Source organism: Antechinus flavipes, chromosome 1 (genome assembly GCF_016432865.1).
Source record: "Antechinus flavipes isolate AdamAnt ecotype Samford, QLD, Australia chromosome 1, AdamAnt_v2, whole genome shotgun sequence".
NCBI classification, from domain to species: Eukaryota; Metazoa; Chordata; class Mammalia; order Dasyuromorphia; family Dasyuridae; genus Antechinus; species Antechinus flavipes.
The window spans coordinates 512,897,686-512,924,153 of record NC_067398.1 but is presented as its reverse complement, the minus strand read 5'-3'; the positions used below and the strand labels follow the sequence as shown (position 1 = coordinate 512,924,153).

General features: G+C 34.1%; 1 protein-coding gene across 4 annotated transcripts in view; it reads right to left on the bottom strand.

Annotated features, from left to right (window-relative positions):
- The window catches only part of LDLRAD4 (low density lipoprotein receptor class A domain containing 4), a 578,057-nt gene that overhangs the window by 268,561 nt on the left and 283,028 nt on the right, over positions 1 to 26,468 (bottom strand). For all 4 annotated transcript variants that reach the window (XM_051970507.1, XM_051970509.1, XM_051970508.1 and 1 more), the window contains one exon: positions 5,062 to 5,202. In XM_051970507.1, the coding sequence (XP_051826467.1) occupies positions 5,062 to 5,202 (141 nt within the window). The remainder of the gene's footprint in view (positions 1 to 5,061; positions 5,203 to 26,468) is intronic.

Here is a 26,468-nt window from a genome sequence, read left to right as displayed (position 1 = left end):
GAAAACAATCACACATATTATAAGGCAAATAAAGTGAGATCTAAACAACTAGAGAAATGTTAATTGCAGAATAACAGAAAATAAAATAAAATATAACCAGTAGTAAATGACCATAGTAACCTAATGTTTGATATATGCAAAGATCCCAGCTTAGGGGATGAAAAGTCACTATTTGACAAAAATTGCTGGGAAAATGTTTGGCAAAAACCAAGTATAAGCCAACATTCACATCATATACCAAGATCAGGTCAAAATGAAGATATAATTTAGACATAATTTTTAAAAGTTTTGCACAAGCAAAATCAATGACAACATAATTAGAAGGAAAGAAGGAAGCTGAGGAGAAAAATTTTATAGCAAGTTTCTCTGGCAAAAGCCTCATTTCTCAAATATATAGAGAACTGAGTCAATTTTATAATGCCATCCCCTACTTGAAAAATAGTCAAAGGATATCAACAGGAAGTTTTCTGAAGAAGACATCAAAACTATCTATAATCATATGAAAAGTGCTCTAAATCACTATTAATTAAAGAAATGTGAAGTAAAATATTTGAGATAGCACTTCACACCTATCAGATTGGCTAATAAGGCAGATGCTAGAAGGAATGTGGAAAAATTGGGACACTAATGCATCATTGGAATAGTTAATTGATCCAACCATGTTGGAGAGCAATTTGGAACTATGTCCAAACTGCTATAAGATTGTGCATACCTTTTGACCCAGAAATAATACTACCAAGTCTGTGTCCCAAAGAGATCAAAGGGAAAAAGGACCTATGTGTACAAAAATATTTATAGCAATTCTTTTTGTTGTGGCAAAAAATTGGAATTTGAGGGAATGCACATCAATTGGGCATTGGTTGAACAAATTGTGGTATATGATTGTGATGGAATTACTGTGCTATAAGAAATAACATGCAGTATGCTTTCAGAAAAATCTGGGAAGACGTGAACTGATACAAAAAAAATTTAGAATCAGGAGAACATTGTATACAGTAACAACAATATTGTATGATAATTTATTGTGAATGACTGAGAATACTATTCTCAGCAATATAATGTTCCTAGGAAAATCTGAAGGGCTTGTGTAAAAATGTTATCCATTCCTAGAGAAAGAATGAATAAAGTCTGAATGAAGACCAAAGCAAACATTTTTTTTTACTTTGCTTTTCTTAAGTTATTTTTTGATCTGTTTTCTTTTGTAACATAGCTAATATGGAAATACGTTTTGCATGGCTGCACATATATAATCTATAGCAAATTGTTTGCCTTCTCAAGAAGAGAGTAGTTAAGGAAAGGGAGAGAGAAGGAAGGAATATGGAACTCAATTTTTTTAAAAATAAACTCTAAAATTGGTTTTACATGCAATTGAGAAAAAAATAAAAGACTTAGTGGAGAAAAATGGAAATATTGTTATTATAAGGAATCCAACATGAAATGCATACTTTCCATCTGTTACCCCAAATGAGTTTGTACATTCATTGAAAATGCCATGTTATTTTATTAAAGCAGGCATATTTGCTAGAAATGAATAAGGTTTGTGACATAGCCATAGCTTGTTAAATTAATTTTACTTTGTTCTGTAATCTTACCTGGTGGAGTTCATGAGGAGAGGGCAGAAAAGAAGAGATAGCACAGAATATTCATCTAATATTAAATCAAAGCCAAAGTTTAATTTTCAGTTCTTGGCCATGCACATTTTTACAAAACACAATTGAGTGATCAATTTATCAATAAGCAGGCATAGTTGTAGGTGGGCTAAATCCTCAACTAAAGCAGGGCTCACACTTTCAAAAGGTCTCATAGTTCAAAAAGCAAATCAGTTATGAGAAATTCAGAAATTCAAGTGACCCTCAAGTAACAGACTCTGCCCCTGTGTGGAGTCCATGGTTGCTATAGAAAATAATGAGTGGCAGCATCAGTATCAAGAGCTATCCAACAGAAGGGTATTTAAAGGTAGATGGATTATAGGACCTGATCAAGCTTAATCTTATATGAACTCAAAGAACAGCGAATGTCACAAACTCTAATTTTAAATATATAGTAACAATGTCACATATTTGAATTCTCCTTATATAGGAAAATATTGTGTTGCCTAAAGAACCTAGCCTTTGACTCCTGACCTTCAACTTCCTCCTTGATGGCACTCCTAGTTTTGGTCTAGTTTCTTTTTGGAATGATGCAATTGCCCCTGATTCATTCAGTTTCAATCTCAGTTACTGATTTTTAAGGTGTTGACATTGCAGCCTCATGATCCTTTTCGGCTCATAGGATAATAAATCTAGAGCAGAAAGAGATTATCAGGTAACATCTAATCCAATCCCTGCATTTTTACATATGGGGAAGCTGAGGTGACCAATGACCCCTCTAATTGCTCAAATTACCACTTTCCCCCACCCTGCCTCCATACCTATTCAAGAAAACAAAAAATAAATCTGGAAAAGTAGGCTGAAGAGCCAGAAATCCCACACAACACAGCTTATTTATTTTATCCTTGAGTAAATATAGTGACCTGGAACAGAAGAAGTTCTGGTTAGCACTGGGGTAGCAAGGTCTACAACATATCAAACTTTGTATAAAATTCCTCAACCAAAGCAATTTGGCTACTAGGTCCATATTAGTAGGGGAAAATATGCACTTGTCATTTAAACTCATTTATTTGCTAAATGAAAATTAAATTTTGCACTTTTGAAAATGGGTTGTAGATGTAGTCTAAGAATAGAGAAAAAAGACTGATGGGAAAAAATACTGATGGGAAAAGGAAAAAAAAGATAAATACTAATAAAGAGATTGTAGTTTGATAACAGGGAGATTATAATTCAATTAATTGTATGTTAAGCTAAAATAAAATGTATTTGAAATATAACTGTAAATAATGAGTGGCCATTATGCTTTTGATGCTGAATTAGTTATAATATTATTCTTTCTCCCCATTAAGAACTACCTATGCAAAGTATTAGTTACACTGATCCTTTGAATATTCCATAGCTTCCACAGTGAAACCCAAAGCAACTACAAAAGAAATTATTTTAAACATCCCACATGAAGAGTGCATGAAAAAGGCAGTTATTGAGACAGGAACATACAACTAGACATGCAGTTACTGCAGAGCTAAGAATTCACAATCCACCTCTGACAAGAACTGGCTGTGTGACCCTGGACAAGTTATAGAACTACTCAATGCTTTTATCAACTCCTATAAGTTGCAGAAAAGGTGCTGACTTTCATTTGTCCTCAGAATGTCCTCAACTGTGAATTCCCTCTACCAATGAAGTCACATGGACAGGTCTCTCTCTCTCTATGTAGGTATTACAAATGTATATTGAGCATCACTTAAAATTGAGTAAGGAGACAGGATACTGTTTGAAGTAATATTTTTGATCCCAAGCCACATGCTAGAATACAAGTTCATCTCTTGCACCAATATTCTCCCCATCATAAAGAAGCAAGCATAAGCCCAAAGTATAGTGGATAAATCTCCCAACAAACATTTAGGAATAAGGCAAGCTTTTCCACCATATCACACAACCAACTACTATGAATTAAAGTCCTCCAGGTCATACCATCAACCCTGCCTCTATGCCTTCAATAACGCTGGGCATTATCATTTAGCTTCATGATACAACTTGAGATCCTGAGTCTTGCCACTCACGCAATCACATGTAAAGATTTCTGGGCCTTGCTATATTCCCAGCAGCTGAATTCTTTTATGCATTATCTCCCCCAATTAAGAGAGCTTGAGTTGCTGGAGACCAGAGGTCTCTATATAATCCTTAGAACTTAACATTGTGTTTGAGACATGGTAACACTTCATACTGATGTTTTACCCAATATGTTACAAAAGTTTATTATTAAAGAATAAAACAGCCAGAAATGAAAGAATGACAGAATGCTAAGAAAACATAAAACCAACATTAAATAAACTTCAAATGATGGAGATGTGCCCTCCTTTGAAAACACCTAATATAAGAAAATACAAATATGTGTAATAAATTTGGGGGCTCACTATAACTATATATCCAATAATAATGCTCTTATGCATTAATAATAAATATAATGCTTTAAATTGTTTATAATTTCTGAGTTTTTTAAGCTGAAAACAAATTTACAATGTACTGAACAGAAACTTTTTTGCCTCTTCATTTTTATCATTGTTAGCATTAACATATCATCAAACTTGCAAAACCAAAGAATGTTCTGCCTCCAATGTGCCTTCTCCAAGTAATAACAATAAGGAATTTTAAATTAGGGAAAACTCCTAGGTACAGCATGGAATTATTTCAAAGTGCAAATGATGTAAAAAGACTTAATGATATATACAATATTCTCAGGACATGAATTACAAAAATATTCTCACCCCAAAAGCCAAGTCATTTGAAATAAGAACACAATTCTTCCCAAAATTCTTAGAGATTTTCAACCATGTTTCAAAAATGTCCTCTTTCTGTCTTCTTTTCATACAGAATCAAAGAACTGTAGGCTGTGGCCAGTGTTTTCATCTTCAAAAATTGCTTAATGGTTCAATGAAATGAGACAAGGAATCAGAAGCCAAGAAAGGTTTACTCATTGTCTTACACACAAAAAATAACTATTCATTGGGCCTCTCTTTATAAATTTGCTGATTAATTTTCACAATTATCTAACAAACTATTTTATCCGCTAAAATTTATAGAGTTTTAGGAACATTATTATTTGTTTTGACTATGTACAGATCCTTTGCAAATGATGCTATTTATAATTTCTGATAAAATCAACAAATCTACACATAATTGCTTTTGGATGGACTAGAAATTAAAACAAAATTTACTCAACAGTTTTCCTGATAAATTCTAAAAGTCTGTTGTAAGACACAATGCTAGTGACCAACTTTGAAAAGAGAATTCCACCTTTTGAACACCATAAACAAGAAAATCACTTGGTCTCAGAAGAAACAAATCTCTTTCTATTATCTCAAAGGACCATTTCTTAAATTTGCTGGCTCATCACTAGTCCCTTTAAATGCCCTCACAATAAATCTCACCAAGGCACACTGAACAAATTCAGAATGAAGGAAGCACTTACAGTTGAAGATGCCAGGAGGAGGATGTTCAGTTACTAGTAGACAGTTCTCTTCATCACTGTTATCCCCACAATCGTTCTGTTGGTTACAGACCAGCGAGCCAAGATACAAGCATTTACCACTGGTGCAGGTGAATTTGCACTCTGTAAAGAAAGGAAATAAAGACGTGTTTAGTGCTGATTTTTTTTTCCTTTTGTGTCATGAAAAATTGATTTGGTGATTGAGCCTGTCTTGAGACATCAAGGAACCATGCACTCTCTGCATGACAAAAAAGAAGGGCCACAATCATTATGAAAGTCCTTTCTGCAAAATTCACAAGATTGTACAATGTGCTCATTTCTCAGTAGCACTTGGACTTCCATCATTCCTTACAGAATAGCATTAACTCAGTCATAGACAGGGACTGCTTTTTTTTTTGTCCTGTATGCTTCTCAGGAATAGATTGATACTATGGAGATTTACTTTCCATTTGAAAACATCTTTGATACATCGCCATACCTCCAATGATGGGGAGAATCGGAGTATTAGTTACACTTGCAAAAAGTGGCATCTGCTCCATGGAACTCTGAAGCTGAGATGGGGGAAGAAGCTTATAAAAACTAATATGCAGTTATAACCTTGACTTACTGAGAGACCCTGAGGAAAATGCAGTTCTTTGTATACCTCTATGGAAAACTAGGTTTAATAATGACCTACCTCACATGCACAGTGTGATGATAATGATTTTAATGAAAAAATCTGTAAAATTTATGACATACTGCACCAAAGAACCCAGGAAGGATGGCAATAAAAGTATTAGCAATATTAAAAAAAATCATATTGCAAATTTCCACTCGTCACACTATCTGACCCTTGGAGGTTGGTAGAAATAACTACTGAAAAAGGTCATCGATTTTTATTAGATTTAAATATATATTTTCAAACTTAACAAAGTACCTTTGCCTTTAATATGTTGCCTTTAATATGAGAAAAAAGATAATGAAATCACCATGGGCATGGACATGTATTTGTGTAATGACAAAGGATCATAAATTTAGAGATAGAAATGATCTTTGAGGTCACTTATTTCAAGTACTCATTTTAAAGCTGGGGACACTCAAGGCCAAATAATTTAAGTGACTTGCTCAAAGTCATGTAAGTAATAAGTTTAAGAGTAGGATTTGAATCTAAGTCTTCTGACTACAAAATCAGTGACTCTTTTCAGTTGAATATACACTGCCTGCCTCTCATTATAAATTTTTATGTTGAATATATATATGAACATATATATATATATATATATATATATATATATATATATATATATATATATATATATTTCAAGAGAGAGAGAAAGAGAGAGTGTTAGCTCAATGCTTTCCAGAATCACTAGCTATAAATAGTATGATAAAGGAGAAAGTACAGAATATTTATATACTAATTCATTGTTGGTGGAATTGGAAAACAATCTGAAATTATGTCCAAAGGATTATTAAACTGCCTATACCCTTTGACCCAGAAATACCACTACTAGATCTATTTTTAAAGATGATTAGGGGGAAAGGAATAGAAGCTATATGTACTAAAATATGTATTACACCTCTCTTTGTGGTAGCAAAGAACTGGAAATTACAAAGATGCTCATCAATTGGGGAATGGTTAAACAAATCATGACATAGATTGTGACTGAATATACTGCTCTATAAGTAATAATGAGCTGAATGATTTCAGAAGAAACAATGAAAGACTTGCATGAAATAATAAAGAGCAAAATAAGTGAACCAAAAAAACATCATATATAATAACTGCAAAATTGTTTTAAGAACAACATTGAGCAAAGAAGTCATTTTGATTATTATGAATATCCAAATTAACCATAAAGGATATATGAAGACAGATTCTATCTGCATCCAAAGAAAGAACTGATACATGGAAATTTGTATAGAATAAATTTTACATATATGTGTGTATATGTTTGTGTCTAACTGGTAGCCATCTCAAGGGAGGAAGTAAGGGGGGAAAAAGGAAATTTACAGGATAATTTTATTATATGTTTAAAAGGAATAGTAAAATATATATAACAGATTTGGACTTCTATGTAATCATACTTTTTATCATACTACATTATGTAAATGCTTGTCTTATTCCATAAATTTAAAATAAAATTTTAAAAAGTGAACAACAACAAAAAAAGAAATTGCATAGAGTTAGTGGTCAGGAATCTGACTGTTTGTACTAGTTACTTATCTCCTCTATCCTTAATTTCTTCATCTGAAAAATCAGGAAGTGGTTGGATTAGATGATCTTCAAGATCTTTTTTCTGCTGAAGCATTCCATAATTCTATGATTGCAAATAACAGACTGAATGGAGTTATGGACTCTGCTATCAGTTATACTAATGACTCGTGGAACCACATTAGACAAGTCTCTTAGCTGCTATATAGTGTAATTTCTTCTTCTGCAAAAAGAATAATATAGACTATGCCATTTACCTATTGCAGAGAAAAGGAATTTATGTCTTTAAAGCACTTTGGGGAACACTATATGAAGGAGGTAGGCAAACACTTGTATTAAAATTCTAGGGGAAGATGCTTCTATGAAATGAATGTAGAAAAAAACGACTGGTGCCTCTGACCTAGTTTTTAATAACGTGCACACATCCCAAGATGCACATGCTCTGATCTAGTCACTGGCTGCCCTTCTTACCAGTTAGAGAAATGGTTTGTTGAAAGTGATTAGGGTCAATTGTTTAGAGTTTAAAGTACCACTCATTCCAATATCTTCCTATAGACTGGAAATTTAAAATCTAGTTTCTTGAGTTCACATTTATAAAGTGATAACTTTTTATGTCATGGGAAAAGTATTTTTTCTTTTCTTTTCCCCCATCCTGTCAAGATGATGAGAAGGCTTTCTCTTGCTTTCCAAAAGAAATTTTCAACTTTGGCTAAATATCAAATACAAAAAGTACATTAGCCAAAAACAGATACTCCCAAAGTTGTTGAAATGATGACTGAAAACAGGGAGGATAATACTACAGTTGAATCAAACTCAAATCTAAAAGCAGTGCAGTGCAAATCATCTATTACTGTAACCTATGTGAAGTTGGAGCTAAACCATTATTTTTAAGTCTCTGCTGATCTCTGAAACAGAATGAAAGAAAAACACAGAATTTGAGGTTGTTGTTCAGTTATTTCAGTCGTATCCAACTCTTTGTGACCCCATTTGGGGTTTTCTTGGCAAGATACTAGAGTGGTTTGCCTTTCCTTCTCTCTCTCATTTTACACCTGAGAAAACTGGGGCACACAGGGTTAAGTGACTTTGCCTAAGGTCACACAACTAGTAAGCAAAGACCTGGTACTCTTTCCACTGCACCACCTAGTTGCTCCATCATTATACTACACCATTATTTTCAATTTTCAATATTTTCAATAGAATAAAACTTTGGACTTATATGTATATATATCATGCTTATTACTTCACTCTTATCAAAGCCTCTCCCCCAAAGTCTGTCTTTAATAAACAATCAAGAGGTTAAAATTAGTCTCCATTTATATTGCAAACAGTTAACGAACTCATATTGTTGGGAGTGGGGAGTTAGTTTGTTCTTTAAAGTAGACCTCTATTTCCTCTTTACTCTTTACCATGATCTAAATAAAACTGCACTATTAATTTACTTAACAAATACTATCTTCATAAATAATACAAAGGTTGACAGTTCAATCTATCTCAAGCAAATTCCAAATTAATAGAATACAAATTAATTACCATTTGAATTGTAATTAACTCCATTTATATTAAATAAAAATCACATCATTTACAGGTGAACTTAAATCGACTTAATTAGGAAATTATTCAATTTCCCAAATAAAGAATAAGTTACATAGTTTTTCACCATGTCTTCAAGACCTTGTGCTACGGCACTCCCTTATAAGTGAAATATAATAATAATTGATGGTAATGATGATGAAAATAGCTAGCATATGTATAGCACTTTCAGGTAAAGTGCTTTATATAGGTTAAGTCGTTTAATTTTCATAACTCTGCAAGGTTCTAAGCTTATCCATTTTACAAATGCATTTTACACAGGTTAGAAGACTTGCTGAGGGTAAGAGAGCATGTTTGTGACTGAGGTGGAATTTGAACTCAGTTTTTCCCTATTTTGAAGCTGTTGCTCAATAAGTCTATCATACTACCATCTAAGAGGTCCGAGACAAATCTTATTTAGACTGAACTTCATACTTTGCCATATAGCATTTTATTATGATTCCAACATATTTTTATAACTTTAATATTTCCTATAACTACATATAAATAAAAATTTGTCTGATCATGGACAAAAGTTTAAAAAATCATTGGATGGAGCATTCAGTTTCTATAACTCTATCTAGTAATATTAATGCTAAGGAAATTTGAAGAACCAAGTAGACAACTGTTCTCGATTCTAATGTATCAGAAGCCAGGGAAAGTGCTTAAATGCAGCCAAACTGAAAGGTCATGGAAAGAAAAGAATAAGAGAATTTTTGTTCTCTTATTAAGCTTTCCTCTTTTCTTGTGAAGACTGTTTGATAGTTCTGCCAAGTCAGTAACTAAGAGAAACCAAGATTTTTTAAATGTCAGAAACATTTTAGTGACAAATCTATGATGACTTTCAGATGTACAATGTTTGGATGGGTAAAAGAATGAATAAACCAAAAACCACTGGATTTCCTCAAGGAAATGTAGATTTAGTAACAAAAATATTTGTAGTATTTAAACTATTTTTCTTCTCCAAAGAGCTACAGTATGTAAAGAAATATCCAAAGAAAAGAAAGAAACCCTCCTTTGCCATCATACTCTAAAATATTTACCTTCTTTTGATCAATCTGCCATAACTGAAACCAGATTTCAGTACTTTCTTTATTGGTAAAGTATAAAGAGGACTAGTTCAGAAGTCAGTAAATCTGCATTTAAATCTTAGATTTGCTATCTCTGTGAACTGAAACAAGTTAAAAACTCCTTTTCTTCATTTGCAAAATGAAATGGTTTTATTAGATGATCTCAAGATCCCTTACAGATCCAGGCTTATGAAACTAAAAAAAAAATCATTTAGTCAAGGAAAGCCTATGTATCCACTGTATGCTAAGGTATTATGCCAGGTTTAGAGGATATGATAAATTTGGAAATCTCAACTTTCAAAGAATGTTTCTTCTTTGACATTATATCCAATATGGCATTCACTTCAAATTTAAGATCACTCTGTGTTTTCTTATGGAATTCTCCAAATAATTTTGTTTACTTTATAGTTCTGACAGAGTCATGAAGTTTTAAGGATGGAAGAATCTCTTTTAATCATTTAATTCAAAATCATCACTCTACACATGAAAAAATAGATTTATAGAGGTTCAGAGTCTTATCCAAGGTCTCACAGTAAACGAAAATGAAATTAAAGACATAATAACTCAAGGAAAAGATTTCTAATACTTCCCAAGTTAAATATCATTGTAGCCTCCAACAGTTAAGATTGTTCAGTTCAGAGGAAAATGAAGGGCAGGAAAAGACTATGTGTGCCCAATGTGGAATGTACAAAGATCTTACCAAGGTTGTTGTTATTGTTTTTTACTTTAAAAAAAACTATTTTAAGATTCTAAAATTAGGAAGACTGTTTACTATTTGAGAATTTTCTGTGAATTTCAAACTTCTGTATAAAGCTGTGAACCAGCTGCAATAGGGCAATAACTTGAACTAATTACTTTTAAAACCACATTTTAATATGATTCAAAGCTCAGTGTTCAGCCTTGATTTCCAAGAAGGGAAAACTATGCATCTAACTGACTAATTTCTATCCAACTGGCACTTTCAAGATTCTATTGGTTAAAAAGCAGGGAAAAAAAGTTGTGAGTTTGTCTTACACTTTTTTTAAAAGTCTTAGTTTTCACAGATATGATCTCAGTCATAAAATACGGACCTATATACAGTATTACATCGTAGCTGTAAAGTCAGCCTTTTTGTGTGAATTGGCAAAGGATATGATGTTAGCTATTTCTGTTAAATTCATACAGCAACATTATCTTATTCAATTCACACTTCCATCATTCACAAACCTGAAAATGTACAGTGATTTGAGCTCTATTATTTCTGCTATTAAAATTTAAGGCTTTCTATCAGGAGAGTGGTCTTCTTAATGTTAAACAAATATACAAATATAAAAATTATCTTCTTAATACCCTATTTCAAAAAAGTATTCATCATTTTCTAAATTTCATGTGAATTAATTTAGATTACAGGTGTCAAAACTACTGTTGTAGCCACATTGCTCCAGCAACATTCCAAGGAGAGGCAGGAAACCAAATCAAAATGTAATTATAAAATATTTAACAAAATAAAAAAAAAATACAACAGGACATAGATAATGTTAATATGTGGCTTTCTAAGTGAATATGCCCGCTACAGGAATTCGTATGTGTAGCTCAGTGGTCCTTTTGCTATTTGATACTGAATTAAACCAACCAACAAAAATAACCCTGAAATATATGTGGTCCCTCTGAATATTTTAGGTGTACACATCTTTCCCAGACCCTGTTCTCTAGTCACTACACTTTATCTTTTGATGATCCTATTTTTTAGTAATAATCATTTGTATGATTTAAAGAAAACTAAAAAGGTTGCAAGGGGCCAAATAATGAAGGACTTTGAATGTCAAACAGATGCTTTTATATTTAATGCTGAGATTTTCAATAATAATAAGAAAGTCAGGAAGAAGAGAGAGCTTGGTGGGAAAGATAATGAGTTCAATTTTGGACATATTGATTTTAAGATTCTTTGGGACATTCAATTTGAGACATGAGTCTGCAGGCGAGAAGAGAGGTTAGTGCTAGATAGATCTAAGAATCATTGAAATGTCCTATGCTTGGAATGTAAGGGATTATAATTTTTTACCTTTGCATTCCTTTCTCCTAACATAGTGTCTTTCAGACACACAGTAGGTACTTGGTAAGTTTCTTGAATGAATTGCTACTCATCATTAGACACAAGTTTTTAATGAATCATAAAGGATTTAATTAACATTGCTGTTGTGGTTGTTGAGTCATGTCAGACTCTATATGACCTCATGGATTAGAGTTTTCTTGGCAAAGGTACTAGAGTAGTTTACTAATTCATTCTCCAGTGTGTCTCCATTTTACAGAAGACAAACTGAGGCAATACAGGTTAAGTGACTTGCCTAGGATAACACAGCTAGTAAGAGTCTCAGTTGAATTTAAATTTAGATCTTCATGACTCCAGGCCTGCTGCTCTATCTACTGTACTACCAAACTGCCCCTAATTTACCTAGAAGACATTATTAAAACTAAAGAATGAGGGATAAAACAATTTTGTAAACTTGACTTCAAGTCCCAAGTGATCTTGAGATTTCAATTCAAAACTACCTGAATCAGAGTTTCATATTCTGAGACCCCCTTAGAATACAACACTACTTTTTCTAGTCAAAAAAATTATAGCAAAAAGAACTTAAATCTAAAGTTTAAACTCTTGCTATAAATTAACACACCAGCATTTAATAAATTTTAAGGTATTATACTATCCTTGAACTTTGGAAAGATGAATATAACTTTGTAAAATGATTTTTTTCTTTAATAAGGTTGACAGGAAGACTGCCCATAATGATTAGTAAGAAAGTTTTTAATGACCTCCAAACCCATCTCAGTGATAGTATCTACTTCTTTTATACAAGAGAAAGAATTCTTTTAAAGTCTCTAAAATTCTCTGATAAGATAGGTAAGAAATCCACACTATGTAAGTATAGCCCACAGTATATTAACATATTAGATTCCATGTAATTATAGGATTTGCAGCTGGAAAGGATTATCAAGTCCTATGACTTCATTTCACAGATGAGGAAACAATAGTCCAAAGAGATTGTAACTTGTTTAAAGTTATAAAGATAATACATAATATTATCCTCCAAAGGATGCTGCAAATAAATGGTAGATTCTTCCTTAATAAATGAAAACTTCCTATTTTAACAGTGGATGTTTTGAAGATCAACAAATCATTATCATCCAGATTATTTCACCTTACCTTTGTTAGAGCTCTTTTATAGTTTACTAAGTACTTTCATACTTTATGCTATTTAAGTACTCCAGACAATCCTGGGAAGTCAAGTCCAATTCTCGAGTGATCCCATCTGGGGTTTTCTTGGCAAAGATACTAGAGTGGTTTGCCATTTCCTTCTCCAATTCATTTTATAGATGAGAAAACAGAGGCAAATAGGATTATGTGACTTGCCCAGGATCACTCAGCTACTAGGAGTTTGACACCAGATTTGAACTCAGGAAGATGAATTATTCTGATTCCAGATTCAGCTCTCTATCCACTGCTCCACCCAGCTGTCCTATGGGCATCATTAGTGCAATTTTTTTTAATACATGAAGAAATACAATGATAATCATATCCCAAGGCTTGGGGCAGCAGAGAGAGCTTAGGAGGAATCTAGAAATTCAATTTCTACTTCTTGTCAATGACTTACTGATGGGTCAAAATTAAATCACTTAAACTACTCAGGTTTGTTTTTTTGTTTATTTGTTTGTTTGTTTCCATTTTAGGGGCTTCACTGCATAAAGTGCGAAAAGGCAAAGTTATAAGCTTTTTGATAAGGGTTATTCAAAAGGACTGGCTATAGCCCTCATTATAAATCTTTGAAAACAAAGTATTTTGAGTGTGATAAATGGATCATTTTCAATAAAGTCTGACTCTTCATATTATATATGCGATTTTCTTGGTATAAATGCTGGAATAATTTGTTATTTCCTTTTCTGGTTCATTTTACATATGAGGAAACTATGGCAAAACAGGAGTAAGTCACTTTCCAGAATCATACAATTAATAAATATCTGAGGCCAGATTGGAACTTAGGAAGATAAGTTTTCCTAATTCCAGGCCTGGCACTCCATCCACTGTGCCTTCTAGCTGCCTCATTCACCTCCCCATCATGTATTTTTCCATTGTCTTTTGGTTGACCAATAAATTTATTTCTTCAGAATTTGTGGCAAACCCTGACTTGCTACTGGTAGAATATGGATTTTTTTAAAGATAACTTTGTTTCACAAAGAAGCTTGGAGTTGTAAAGAGTTCTAGGCAATTGGCCAAAGGAAATCTAGTCTACTTTCTTCCTCCTCCTCCTTCATTCTGGATCCAGAATTTCCACCTTCTATGCCTGTTCAAGATCATAGACCAAAGACTTAGACTGACAAGGGATACATACTGATGTATTATCATCATTATTACCCCTGCCTTGTGTACTTCATAGTGCAAAGTTTTGCCTTTTATGGTAGCATTCCTATTTAATATCACTATCCTTTTAGCAGCTATACAAAAATGAAGGGTTAATACATCTATACTTTCTCAGTTTCTTGGTTTTTAATAAAAGTCTTTAATGAGTAAATTGAGCATACTAAGTGCACATATATACATATATATTTATATTTATATTCATTAAGAATAACCTTATGCAAACCTTTGATTTTGACTCACTGAATAAGCAACATTAATCATAAAACAACTGTACTAAGATCAACATCCAATATCATTTTCATGGCTACCCAAAGCATAATTAAGTAAACTGTTCATTAGCAAATCCCTCTCATCCCTACACAGAGCTAAGAACAGGACTATATTATCTCTACCCTATCATGGAAGTAAGGGGAATAGTGCTCTTGCAATGTGGAAAATCCATGTAAAATGCTTTGGCTCTCCCTTCATATCAGAGAACTCAGAATTATTGTGGTATTAAAAGATAAAATATGTTGTGTCACCCCAGGCAAGTCACTTAACCCCAATTGCCTCAGCAAAAAAAAAAAAAAGATAAAATATGTTGATATTATACAGTACATGCATATATATGAATTTCTAAACTTTTTTGGTGTTGTCTGTTGCCCTTCGCATGTCATCTGTAGCTTCTGCAAAACTCCCCAAAAATTCTCATTTAATTTCTAATTGTCCAACCCATGACATATCAAAATTGTAATTAGGAAAAATCGCATTGTGGAGGCGATAAACCTATTCTATGATATACTAAAACCTAGATCACAAAACTGGAAATCTACTAGACTAGAACAACAAGGTAGTAGTGAAGCTAAACTGCAAAGCACTGAGCAAGACTCTACACTGCTAAATCCAAATTATCACCATAACTTCCTTTAACTGATTCATTCATTCTATACATTCAATGTACAGATATTTACTAAGCCGCTTAATGTGCAAGGGGTTTTATTAAGGATCAAGTCCTGCCATGTGAGCATTTAAAATGCGTCCAAAAGCAAATACTCTAACATTCAAACCCCTTTATAGCCTAGCTCCCTCTTACCTTTCCAATCTTCTCATACTTAAATACCAACAGGTTCTCTTTAATCTGGTAATATTGGCCTCTTGGCCGTTTCATGAACAAGATATTCCTCTCCACGCTGGACATTCTCTCTGACTGTCCCCCATGTCTGGAACTCTGTCCCTCCTTCACTCCAACTACTTAAGTCCCAATTAAAATACCACCTTCTGCTTTCCACAGACACTCTTGATTCTTCCCTCTTTTAATTATTTCCTATTCATCCTGTATATAACTTGTTTTATATATACTTGTTTGCTTGGTCTCTCTGCCATCAGATTGTAAGATCCTTTGAGGAGAGAGATAGCCTTTTGCTTCTTTTTGTATCCCCAGCAGTTAGCACAGTGCCTGACACATAGTTAAGTGTTTAATAAATGTTAACTGATCAATTCATTGAAGACTCTACACTTTAAAATATTCTCTTCTTTTCACTCACCACAAGTGACTCATTTCTATAGCTTACTCTTGATTATTCAAGTGATTATCTAAATGGCATCTTCTCCTCCTCCTCTTCTTCTTCTTCTTCTTCTTCTTCTTCTTCTTCTTCTTCTTCTTCTTTTTCTTCTTCTTCTCTCTTCTCTCTCTCTTCTCTCTCTCTCTCTCTCTCTCTCTCTCTCTCTCTCTCTCTCTCTCTCTCTCTCTCTCTCTCTCTCTCTCTCTTTCTCCCCCAACTTATCTGCTACGTGAATTCTAATCTTAGCTTATCATGAGTACTTCTACTGATCTGGAAATCCAAAGAAAAGGAAATGAACTTGAATTAATCAGTTATTCTTAGTGGCTTTCATGAAGTTTTGAAAGAAAAATAGGTTAAAATCATTGGCTAAAGCAAAATTCTAAATTATCTTTCTTTGGCCATTCATTTATTTATAATATCTCTGTTCCTTAAGGTTATGACTAATTAAGAGCTCTCTCCATGTGCTCTTTTATAGTTAACTGGAATAAACGGTAATTCTCTCTTTGCACAGTACCAATGTATTTAGGAGAGAAATTCAATTTCTCATCTCTGGATCTTCCCAGGACACAGTTTCCCCAATTTACTTTCTAACACCAAAGAAATGTTTCTAGTAATCTCCAAATTTACAGTGGCTTTCATTCTGTGAATATTTATATTTTTATATATAGTTCTCTCTCCATCTTCAAATTATACTTCATTTACTTACATGTTCAAATTTTATGCCCTTATCTCTCCCCTCCTCACAACTGCCTCTCTCCCTTTACCCCCCCAGTAGCAAATAAGCTTCTTGAAGACAGGAACTTTTTTTTTCTCTTGTGTCTCCAGCATTTAATACAGGATGCATGCAAGTATGGGATTAAAAATAAAAGAGTTTCTTTACTGTTTATATGAAAGATCTGCATGAGGAAAGTTGCATGAAGGAATTTGCATCTAGACCTAACCCTCTACAATTGAAAATTGTCTCAGTCTTCTCTCGAGGTAGAAACTCATCAGAAACTCAAACTTCTTGAACAAGTCAAAAGACTGTTGGAAATTCTCTGCTGAGGCTCTATTCTACCTCCTTCAGAAAGTTCTACTTACTGAAGAATTCTATCTTCCTTGTGAATTGTCTTTGAGTTGCTCTAGAGTATCAGGTAATTGCCCTGTGATATCTGTATTTATATGCCCTTATACTTTTTAGTCTTTTTAAGCCAAACTACTGGATCTTCTACAGCCCTAATTAATTTTTTACAATGTCAAGCTATGTCATTTTTGTCTTTGACCCTTTAACTCTGCTATTTTTATTGCATTTAATTTTTAAGGAAACAGGAAGCATCAGTAAAAAGAATACAACCCTATTCATGCCCCAAATAAGAGAGGCTAAATGGATTTCCCTTGTTAGCTTTTTAGAAGCCCTCTGAGCAAAGAAATATTCCAGGAAGAATTCTTGACCTAAACAGCATCTCCATAAGGAAGACATATAGCCCTTCACACAAAAATGCAGCTCCTCAGATGTCTACCAGTTTCAAATTAAATAAGGTTCTCTGCTAAGAGAAGGATAAGCCCTGCTGAGGCATAGCAGCCCGGTAGTACAGTAGATAGAGCAGTGGGTCTAGAATCAGAAAGACCCAAGTTCAAATCCAGCCAGATGTGTGACTTTGGGCAAGTTGCTTCATCCTGTTTGCCTCAGTTTCCTCATCTGTAAAATGAGTTAGTAAAAAAAAATGGCAAATCACTTTTTTTGCAAAGAAAATCTCAAATGGAGACATGAAGAATTGGATAAGACTGAAACAAGTGAACAACAATCAAAAATAGTAAAAAATGTAATGGGGATCCAGCCCATGCCCAAATCACCTAAAATGGCATCATACCTAGGAAGACACTAGGGAGAAACTTCTAGGAGACAAAAGGATAAGAGCATGCAGGGCTTTTGTTAGCCTAGCATATGGTTGGGAAGATTCTTTTTCTACTGGCTATTCAGTCTTTACCTTCCCACTCAGTGCCCAAGTCAACACTGGTCACTTTTGCAGCATTTCAGTCTTGTGGAACAAGATTTCTTTACTGAAAGCCCACCAGCTAAGACCATGCAGGAAAGGGGTGCCTACTGGCCCCTATCAGACCATATGGCCTTGAGAAATGGGCCTGGGTCTTTGGTATTTTATTTTGTTCTTTTCTGTTCTAAGACCAAGGAACATATTCTCTGACCCTAGGAGTTCCAAAGGCCAAGAATGAGATTCGAGGTAATATGAGAGAAGAGGAATCCAATTCAGGTGTTTCAGCCAGCCTAGAGCAAAGAGATCTGAAGTAGCAAATTGTGATCATCTAGAATGACTTCTGAATCTGGTAGTGATGGTGGCTGTGGACTTTAATGTACTAAGGCCAATTAAACTAGGAGTCTAATTCTCTCCTCCTCTCCTCAACTCATGTGACAAAAAAATAGATTACATTGGGGGAAATGATAGTTCTTTGTTCTTGCTATATCTTTGAAATAAACATTCTTTGTAAAAATTAGTTCGATGTCAACTGATTAAATGAAAATAATATATGGGTCACTGGGCTTTTAATAAGAGGGAACACAGCCAGCTGGGGCTCAAGCCAATGAAATAAAAGATAGATTTCCAACACCCTTACAATACCTGAGAGCCCTAGAGGAAGAAGAACTAACAGACTTGGTCTTGAGAATATGGAGTCAGAGTCATTTGTGTTAACAATGGAAAACTAGAACAAAATATCTCATCAAGATAGGACTTCAAGTGGATTGCATTTGTATTTAGTATCCCTCAATTCCCTTCTAACTATGAAAGTAAAACAGAAGTTTGGCTGATGTCTGTGTTATTCCCGCATGGGTCTTTAAGCCATACCCCAATTAGATCCACTCATTCTCTGACAAAGCCCAAATCTATGAAGACCAGATTAGGGTCTCCCCACCCCTTTATGAGCCTCATGGGCAAGAAATTTGCAACACATGTTGATTCACTGGTTTCCAGTTTCCCAGGATAGATTTTCTTGACTATCAGTCCTTTATACAACGTTCTATGCATATCAAGAGACTATATGCAGAAGACAATCTTTGGCACACTTGGGATTCTCTGAAATAATAGAAATACAAGACCCAGGTTTTAACCCTGATCCTTCTCATATGGAATCTTAACTGATAATATTTTCATTATCCCAAATTCATCATCAAGCTGTCTGCATTCCTGAAAATATGCCAGAATCATAAGATTTGGATCTGGAAGAGACCTCAGAGATATCTAACATCCAACTATTTTTCAGATAAGAAAACTGAAGTCCAGAGAGATCAAATTACTTGCCCAAATGATTTTCCTGAAAACTGATCTAACTTTATCCAGCTCATAACTCAGTAAACTCCACTAACTTTCTACTGACTCAGAATCAAATTTAAACTTTTCCATTTAGTATTTACATCCCTTTACAGCATGGCTGGCTCCTTTCTGCCTTTCCAGTTTTTTGATACATCATTTCCATGTTCTCTATGGTACAGCCATAATGACCTATTTGCTGTTCCTCTCATACTATGCTGTTTCCCGTCCTCTATGTCTGAAAGGCATTTCCTTCTCAGTCTGTCTCCTTTGAGACAAAACGCCACTTTTAACATGAATTTAACATGAATTTTCCTGCTTCTCCCAGATGTAAGTGTGTGTGTGTATATATATATATATATATATATATATATATATACACACATATATAAGTGTATACATATATATATGTGTGTGTGTATACACACACACACACACACACACACACACACACATCTTTCTCTCTTTAAGCTGGGATTTTCTTGAGGGTTTAGCCTGTTTCACTTTTGTCTCATGCATAGACCTGACAGAGTAATATCCACTTAATAAATGTTTGCTGATTTATTGAAGTAGTACAGCCAGTATTTCAATGAAATTATCCTCTGATTCCAAATTCAGTTCTCTTTCTACACTGCACAATGCTACCCTGTAGTTACATACGACACCCTTTACCCTCATCATTGGAATCTAAGCAAATGACAATTTTGTCTTTCTTTTCCATGTTATTCTCTTTTTAAATTCTTTGCCATCTGAAAGCTCTACTCCTGTCAGTGATCTCCTCCCTTAGTATCCTTTCAAATCAAAGACTATAATCAATCGGTGTCTCTGTATAACTCTATTTCAAATTCTTCTTGTACTATTCTCTTTTGGTAGTGTGGGTGAGGAAGTCCATAAATGCTTCCAGATATACTAAGTCTTAACTAATCATAACAGTGTCAATGACAAAATAACTAAGTAAACTAGTACATGGAAAAATTTTCTATTTCTCAATTATCTTCTAATTCTAATTTTTTTAATTGATTTTAAAGTAAATCATTCCTCCTATAACTTAAAGCCATTTTTCTCTTATTTTTCTCCCCCTAAAAGAGATAAAAAGCTATTTGCTTTCTTTTTCCGATCCAACAAACACATTTATTCATAGGAGTAGGGTCAAACAGAGAGTAGATAGAGTGGCACATGAACACAAGTCCTCTTCAACTCTTTTCAATATACATGATCTTTCCAGTCATACTGCTACTCTTAAGATTCCAGACTGAAGTATATAATATAATATATAATGATATCATTAATAGGCCTAATTATACTAATTAAAATGGGATAGAATGGTCTAAAAGAAATCATTTTAAAGGATGTAAGTTCTAATTCTAATTCACTAACAATCCATGTTCCAAATCACTTTTGTTCAATTATTTCAGTTGTGTCTGATTCTTCTTGATCTTGATCTTGATTTTTTGGCAAAAATACTAAAGTAGTTTGCCATTTCTTTCTTCAACTCATTTTATAAATGAGGAAACAGAGGCAAACGAGATTAAGTAACTTGTCTATTGTCTGAGGCTAGTTTTGAATTCAGGAAGATGAGTATTCTATATACTGTACCACCGAGCTATCCCTGTATCACAAGTTGTACTAGACAGAAATATGTGTACAAATAAGCAAAACCACTGACAAATTATATGGAAATATAAATATGACAGTCTTACAAGGTATGCTTGAATGTACATATAATAATAATCAGAATAATTTTTCTTTGTTCATTTTAGAATGATAAAAAAAGATAAGTTGATCACGTATCACTGATAGCCTCTTTAAAAAAAAAAAAGAAAGAAATTAAGAAAGGTCTTCCAGTACATCTGGTAGATTCATGTGGCAAGCATAGAGGAATCACAAACCAAAATCTGGAAGGGGGACTCTTAGTAGCCATGTGACCCAAAGGCCTCACTATTTTAGGTGTAGAAAACTGAAGCCCAAGAAAGTTAAGTGACTTATCCAAGATTAAACAGGTATATGAACACAAGCAGAATTTGAACCCAAGATCTTTGACTTTGGCGCTCTTTCCAGTACACTACACTGCTTGATGAGTTGTAAGCTGCATCACTATGAAGAGCATCCACATTGATGAAATCATAAGTATCTCGAGTATAATATTAAAGGAAATTCACATTACATTACATCAAGGGCATGGCAGGTGAGGGAGGGAAGCGCTTTATTCATAGAAGAGAAATGATTTTGTTTCTTTGGTTTGACATTCTCTAGACTGTATTAAAATGTCCATGCAGATTCTTTGACTAAGAAAGGAACAAGAAAAACAGCATTTGACTATAATTTGCATACTTTTTCCTCAAATGACTTTATATCACCAGAAGGTCCTAACTCTTTGTCAGTCTATATTTTCAAAGCTGTACTAATTACATAAGAAAGCATATTCTCACCTTAATTATATATATAATTACATATATTAATAATATATAAGTATATATTATAATATATAAATATATATCGATGTATTTTATAGTATATAGATATTTTTTCCTCAAGCAATTGGGGTTAAGTGACTTGCCCAGGGTCACACAGCTAGGAAGTGTTAAGTGTCTGAGAACAAATTTGAACTCAAGTCTTCCTGACTTCAGGGCCGGTGTTCTGTCCACTACACCACCTAGTTGCCCCTCAATTATATTTCTAGGCTAAGGTATCATAAAGCAATATACAATACACTAAGACTTGATTTTTCTCACTCCTACCTTATACTCCATCAAATAGCCAACTAGGGAACTTCTACCAATGTTGTATAAGATAGGTGGTGGTTTGTCCTGAGCTCTGGAAGAGAACGATGACATGAAAGTGAATTGGACTGAAAGAGGGCTTTACAAAGTCACCAGCCTCATTTTCTCCTCCAGAGCCATCTGGGTCCAGTGACAAGACAGAGACTTGGATGACTAGAGATGGCTCTGGATACAGTACATATAATGACTAAACCTGGACAAGAAGATTCAAGTTCAAAACATAATGCAAACACTTACTAGTTATGTGACAGTGGAAAAGTTATTTAATAGCCCTCAGACTCAGTTTCCTTATCTATAAAATGAGAGTAGTAATAGCATCTGTCTCACAAAGTTGTGAAAAATCAATAAGATGATACATGCAAAGTGTTCTTCAGACCTTAATGTCCTATATAAATATGCTTTTAGATGGTTATTGGAGATTCAGAGATTAAATGACAAAGTAACTAACATAATTCATGCCAAGTTTTCCTGATTCCAAGTCCACTGGGGTCTATTAACTATGCCAAAATCTTCTCAGACTAAACAGTACCCTCTATTTACTAAGTAATTTATGAAAGGGATAAATAGCTTAAATGGGCATAATTGTAGAGACACAGGAAGAGCACAGAAGAAGCTACATGAACATTAACAACTATTTAGATAATCTTATCTATAGCAACAAAACAAGAAACTCACTTTATGTCATTATATGACTCCATTGCTGGTAATGACCTTTTCTCCTTAAAATTTTAAGCACAAAACACTTTATTTTGTACTCAACATGTAATATTGTACACATAGGGATAGGCTAGAAACATCAAGAATAACGCTAAGGAGAAGTAAGCAAGAACAGTTTGTGGAAGACATAACATTTGGTGCCATACAACTTTCTCTTAATCTTTAAGTAGCAATTAGTGGCATTTCAGGAGACTGGATAGCTAGACAACTCATTAACTAAAACTGTGAACAGCTGAAGACTGCCTCTTTCCAAGAGTGGTTAGCTCTTTTCTCCAAGAATCTACACATTTAAGAAACAACTGGGTACAATGACTGGGGAATGGCTAGACAAAATGAGATTCATGAATCTAGTAGAATATCGCTGTTCTGTAAAAAATAAGTGAATGTGAAGAATTCAAAGTAAAGGAAAACTTCTGTGAATACATACCTAAGAGAACTAGGAAAACAGTATATGAAATGACCTTCCAATGTAAATGGAAAGAATAAAAACATGAAACTGAATGCTGTGTAATTATAATGACCAAGCTTGATCCAGAAAAATAACTGAGAAGGAAAAAAAATAAGCATTTATTAAGTGTCCTGTGCTAATTGCTTAGCAGATATAATCTTTTTTGATTCTCACATTTTCTATCCTGGGAGGTAGATGCTGTAATTATCCATATTTTACAGGCAAGGAAACTGAGATAAATAGAATTTATGTGATTTGTCCCAGTCACAAGCTGGCAAATGTCTGAGCCAGATTTGAATTTAGGTGTTCCTAACTCAAGCCCAGTGTTTGATTTATGTTGTCATCTCTCTCCATTCTTTGGGGACTATAGGTATTGAATACTATCAGACTCACTTGCTAGTTAGTTTTGTTGGGTCACCTTTTTCCCTTTTTCTTTTTTCTTTTTTGTTACAAGGAATGGTGGACTGGGGAGGAATAGCTTTGGCAATAAAGATGCTGTAAGAACAACAAAGGAAGGAAGGAAGGAAGGAAGATAGGAAGGAAAGAAGGAAGGAAAGAAAGAAGGAAGGAAGGAAGGAAGGAAGGAAGGAAGGAAGGAAGGAAGGAAGGAAGGAAGGAAGGAAGGAAGGAAGGAAGGAAGAGACTGGCTTATTGCTTGGTTCAAAAGAGATATTTCATTAAACATCTATTTGTCCTGGATATATTTTCTGTGGGCATATTAGAATGCTTCTGAAACTGCAATCAGTAAAATTTTGATACTGGTTTTTCACCCCCAATAATGCCATGTTAATTTATCTTTTGCGAATCTTAACATGCTTTTTGTTTTTGGTATCTTCCCTTTGTTTTCTGTTACTTGGATTTTGTTGTTCATCATTTATTCATTTTAATCATGTCCAACTCTTCTGGACTCCATTTACAGTTTTCTTGGCAAAGATACTGGAGTAATTTGTCATTTCTTTTTCCAAAAGATGAGGAAACTGAGGCATTAAGTAACTAGCTTAGGTTCAGTGACTTATAACTAAGTAACTTATAACTAAGAAAGGCTCTATTTGAACTTGGAAAGATGAGTCTTCTTTGTCTCTAGGCCTGGCACTATATCCACTACACTACTGTCTTATTTTTCTTTCGGGCATTAGCTTTTTTTTGTAGTTGACCCAACTGTTTGTGAGTGTTTACATTTCTGTCTTTCTCCCGCTGTGCTCAAGTAGATTTTAATTCTATAAACAGTTGATTGTGGAAATAACTTGTCAGAAGAATGTCAACATTTAAAAAGAAAATGAGGATATATTTTGAGGGCAGATTGTGATTGGAAGGAAGCAACAAGTTTCAAGATTGGTTTTTTTCCCTAATAAAGAATTACAAGCCAGTTGATAATCAGATAAAATTTTAAACACCCTACAAGCAAAAGTATCCTTCAGATAAAGCAAAGAAGAAAAGAAGCTAGATAAGAATTCAAATCCTGATTCTGACACTTATTAGCTGTTAACTCTGAGCAGATCACTTGATCTAAGCCTAAATTTCCAAAAGTATCAAATGAAATGGTTTGGCTCTCAGATTCCTTCTTGTCTAAATCTATGATGCCGTGAATTTTCTCAATTAATTTTTTAAAAATATTTTTATATATTTTATTATCTTTTCTCTTTTAATAATAGCCTTTTGTTTTCAAAATATATGCAATTTTCAACATTTATTCTTTCAAAACTTTGTGTTTTTCTCCCTCTTTTCCCTTCACTCCCCCTCCCTTAGACAGCAAGTAATCTAATACATGTTAAACATGTGCAATTCTTCCATACACATTTCTACACTTATCATGCTGCAAAGAAAAAGGAAAGAGAAAGAAAAGAAAAGAGAAAGGGGGGGAGGGGAAGCAAGAAAACAACAACAAAAAGGTGAAAATATTATGTTGTGATCCACATTTAGTCCCCACAGCCCTTTTTGGATGCAGATGGCTCTCTCCAACACAAGTCTATTCTCAATTAATTTCTTAAACTGGCTGGATAAAACACTAAACTGGATTTTGTTTTGGCTCCACTACTGACTTGCTAAATTACCTTGAACAAACCACAACTTTTGTTTCTCAGTTTCCTCATCAAACTAATCAAAATTCAAGCAATCCCCTCTCCAATTCCAATACCACTCCAGTTTAAGACTCTACTAACTCTGCTTCTTTCTGTTCCATGAATAGTTCATCCACTTACCATCCGCTTAATCTATCCCACTAATCCATTCTTTTGTTACCAGGATTTTATCTGCATTTACACCAAATTATTTCAGAAAGGTAGAGTTTGTATTTGTGTATATTGTTTGCTTTAGGATGTAAGCTTCTAAAGTGGAAAACGCAGTAGCCTTATAAGAGGCTATTGTAGCAGAAGACTGATTTTTAGTCCTGGTTTTTCCACTTACCACTGGGTGATTTTTGAATCTCTGCTATAAAGGGAGCTGTTCTTGTATGTCCTTCATTCTCGAAGAGGACAGTGAGATGACACCATGGATTTAAATGAGGGAGGCTGTGCAAGATCATCTGCCTCATTTTCCCCTCCAGAGCCTCTGGGTCCAGTGGCCACTTATAGATCAGGATGACTAGAGGTGGTCCTGAATGCAGTGGGAGACCTTTGGTCTTTTTAAGCTAAGGGCTTTAACAGGTCTCAGTTTAACTGGGGCTTCATTCATTCAGTAATTAAGGCTAGATAGCAATTGAAGTAAAGAATCTCTTAGCTGGTCAAAGGAAAAAAATCTAAATCAATAAATAAAACGGGGAGCGGAAGACCCTCATGGTTTCTGGACAAAGCAGAAATGATTGCTATTTACATTCACTCTAAGTCAATCAGGACCCAAACAATGGGAAGGGATACCTTATACTATAAAGCACTGATTATTGGATTTAGGAGTCAGGAAGATTTGGATTCATATTCTCCTTCTATCACTTGACTAGGTATGTATGTCCATAAGAAAGTCACTGAATGAAAATCTCAGTTTCTTTCACTATGGAGCAGGACTAACAATGTCTATATCACCTACATCATAGAGTTGTTGTGAAGCTCAGATGAAATAACACATATAAAGTGCTATCTAAGTGTCAGCTCTGATTCTTAGGTGTAAAAATGGGTCCAATGAGTCCATAAAAGCTATATTTATTTAGGACCTATCACAGCTGGGCACTTAATAAACACAGTTTGGTTGACATGTTAGTTGAATGATTTGCTATCATCTACTTTCTATCCAGAGCTAATATGATGAAAAACCTGGGGTGACTGTCATGGGACTTTACATTTTGTGTAGCTAGTAGCTAGTCAGTGACTCAGAAAAAAATTGCCAGTGGAGGTAAGAAAAGGTAATTTATTTCTGCAATAATCATACATTAAGAGCATAAGCTAC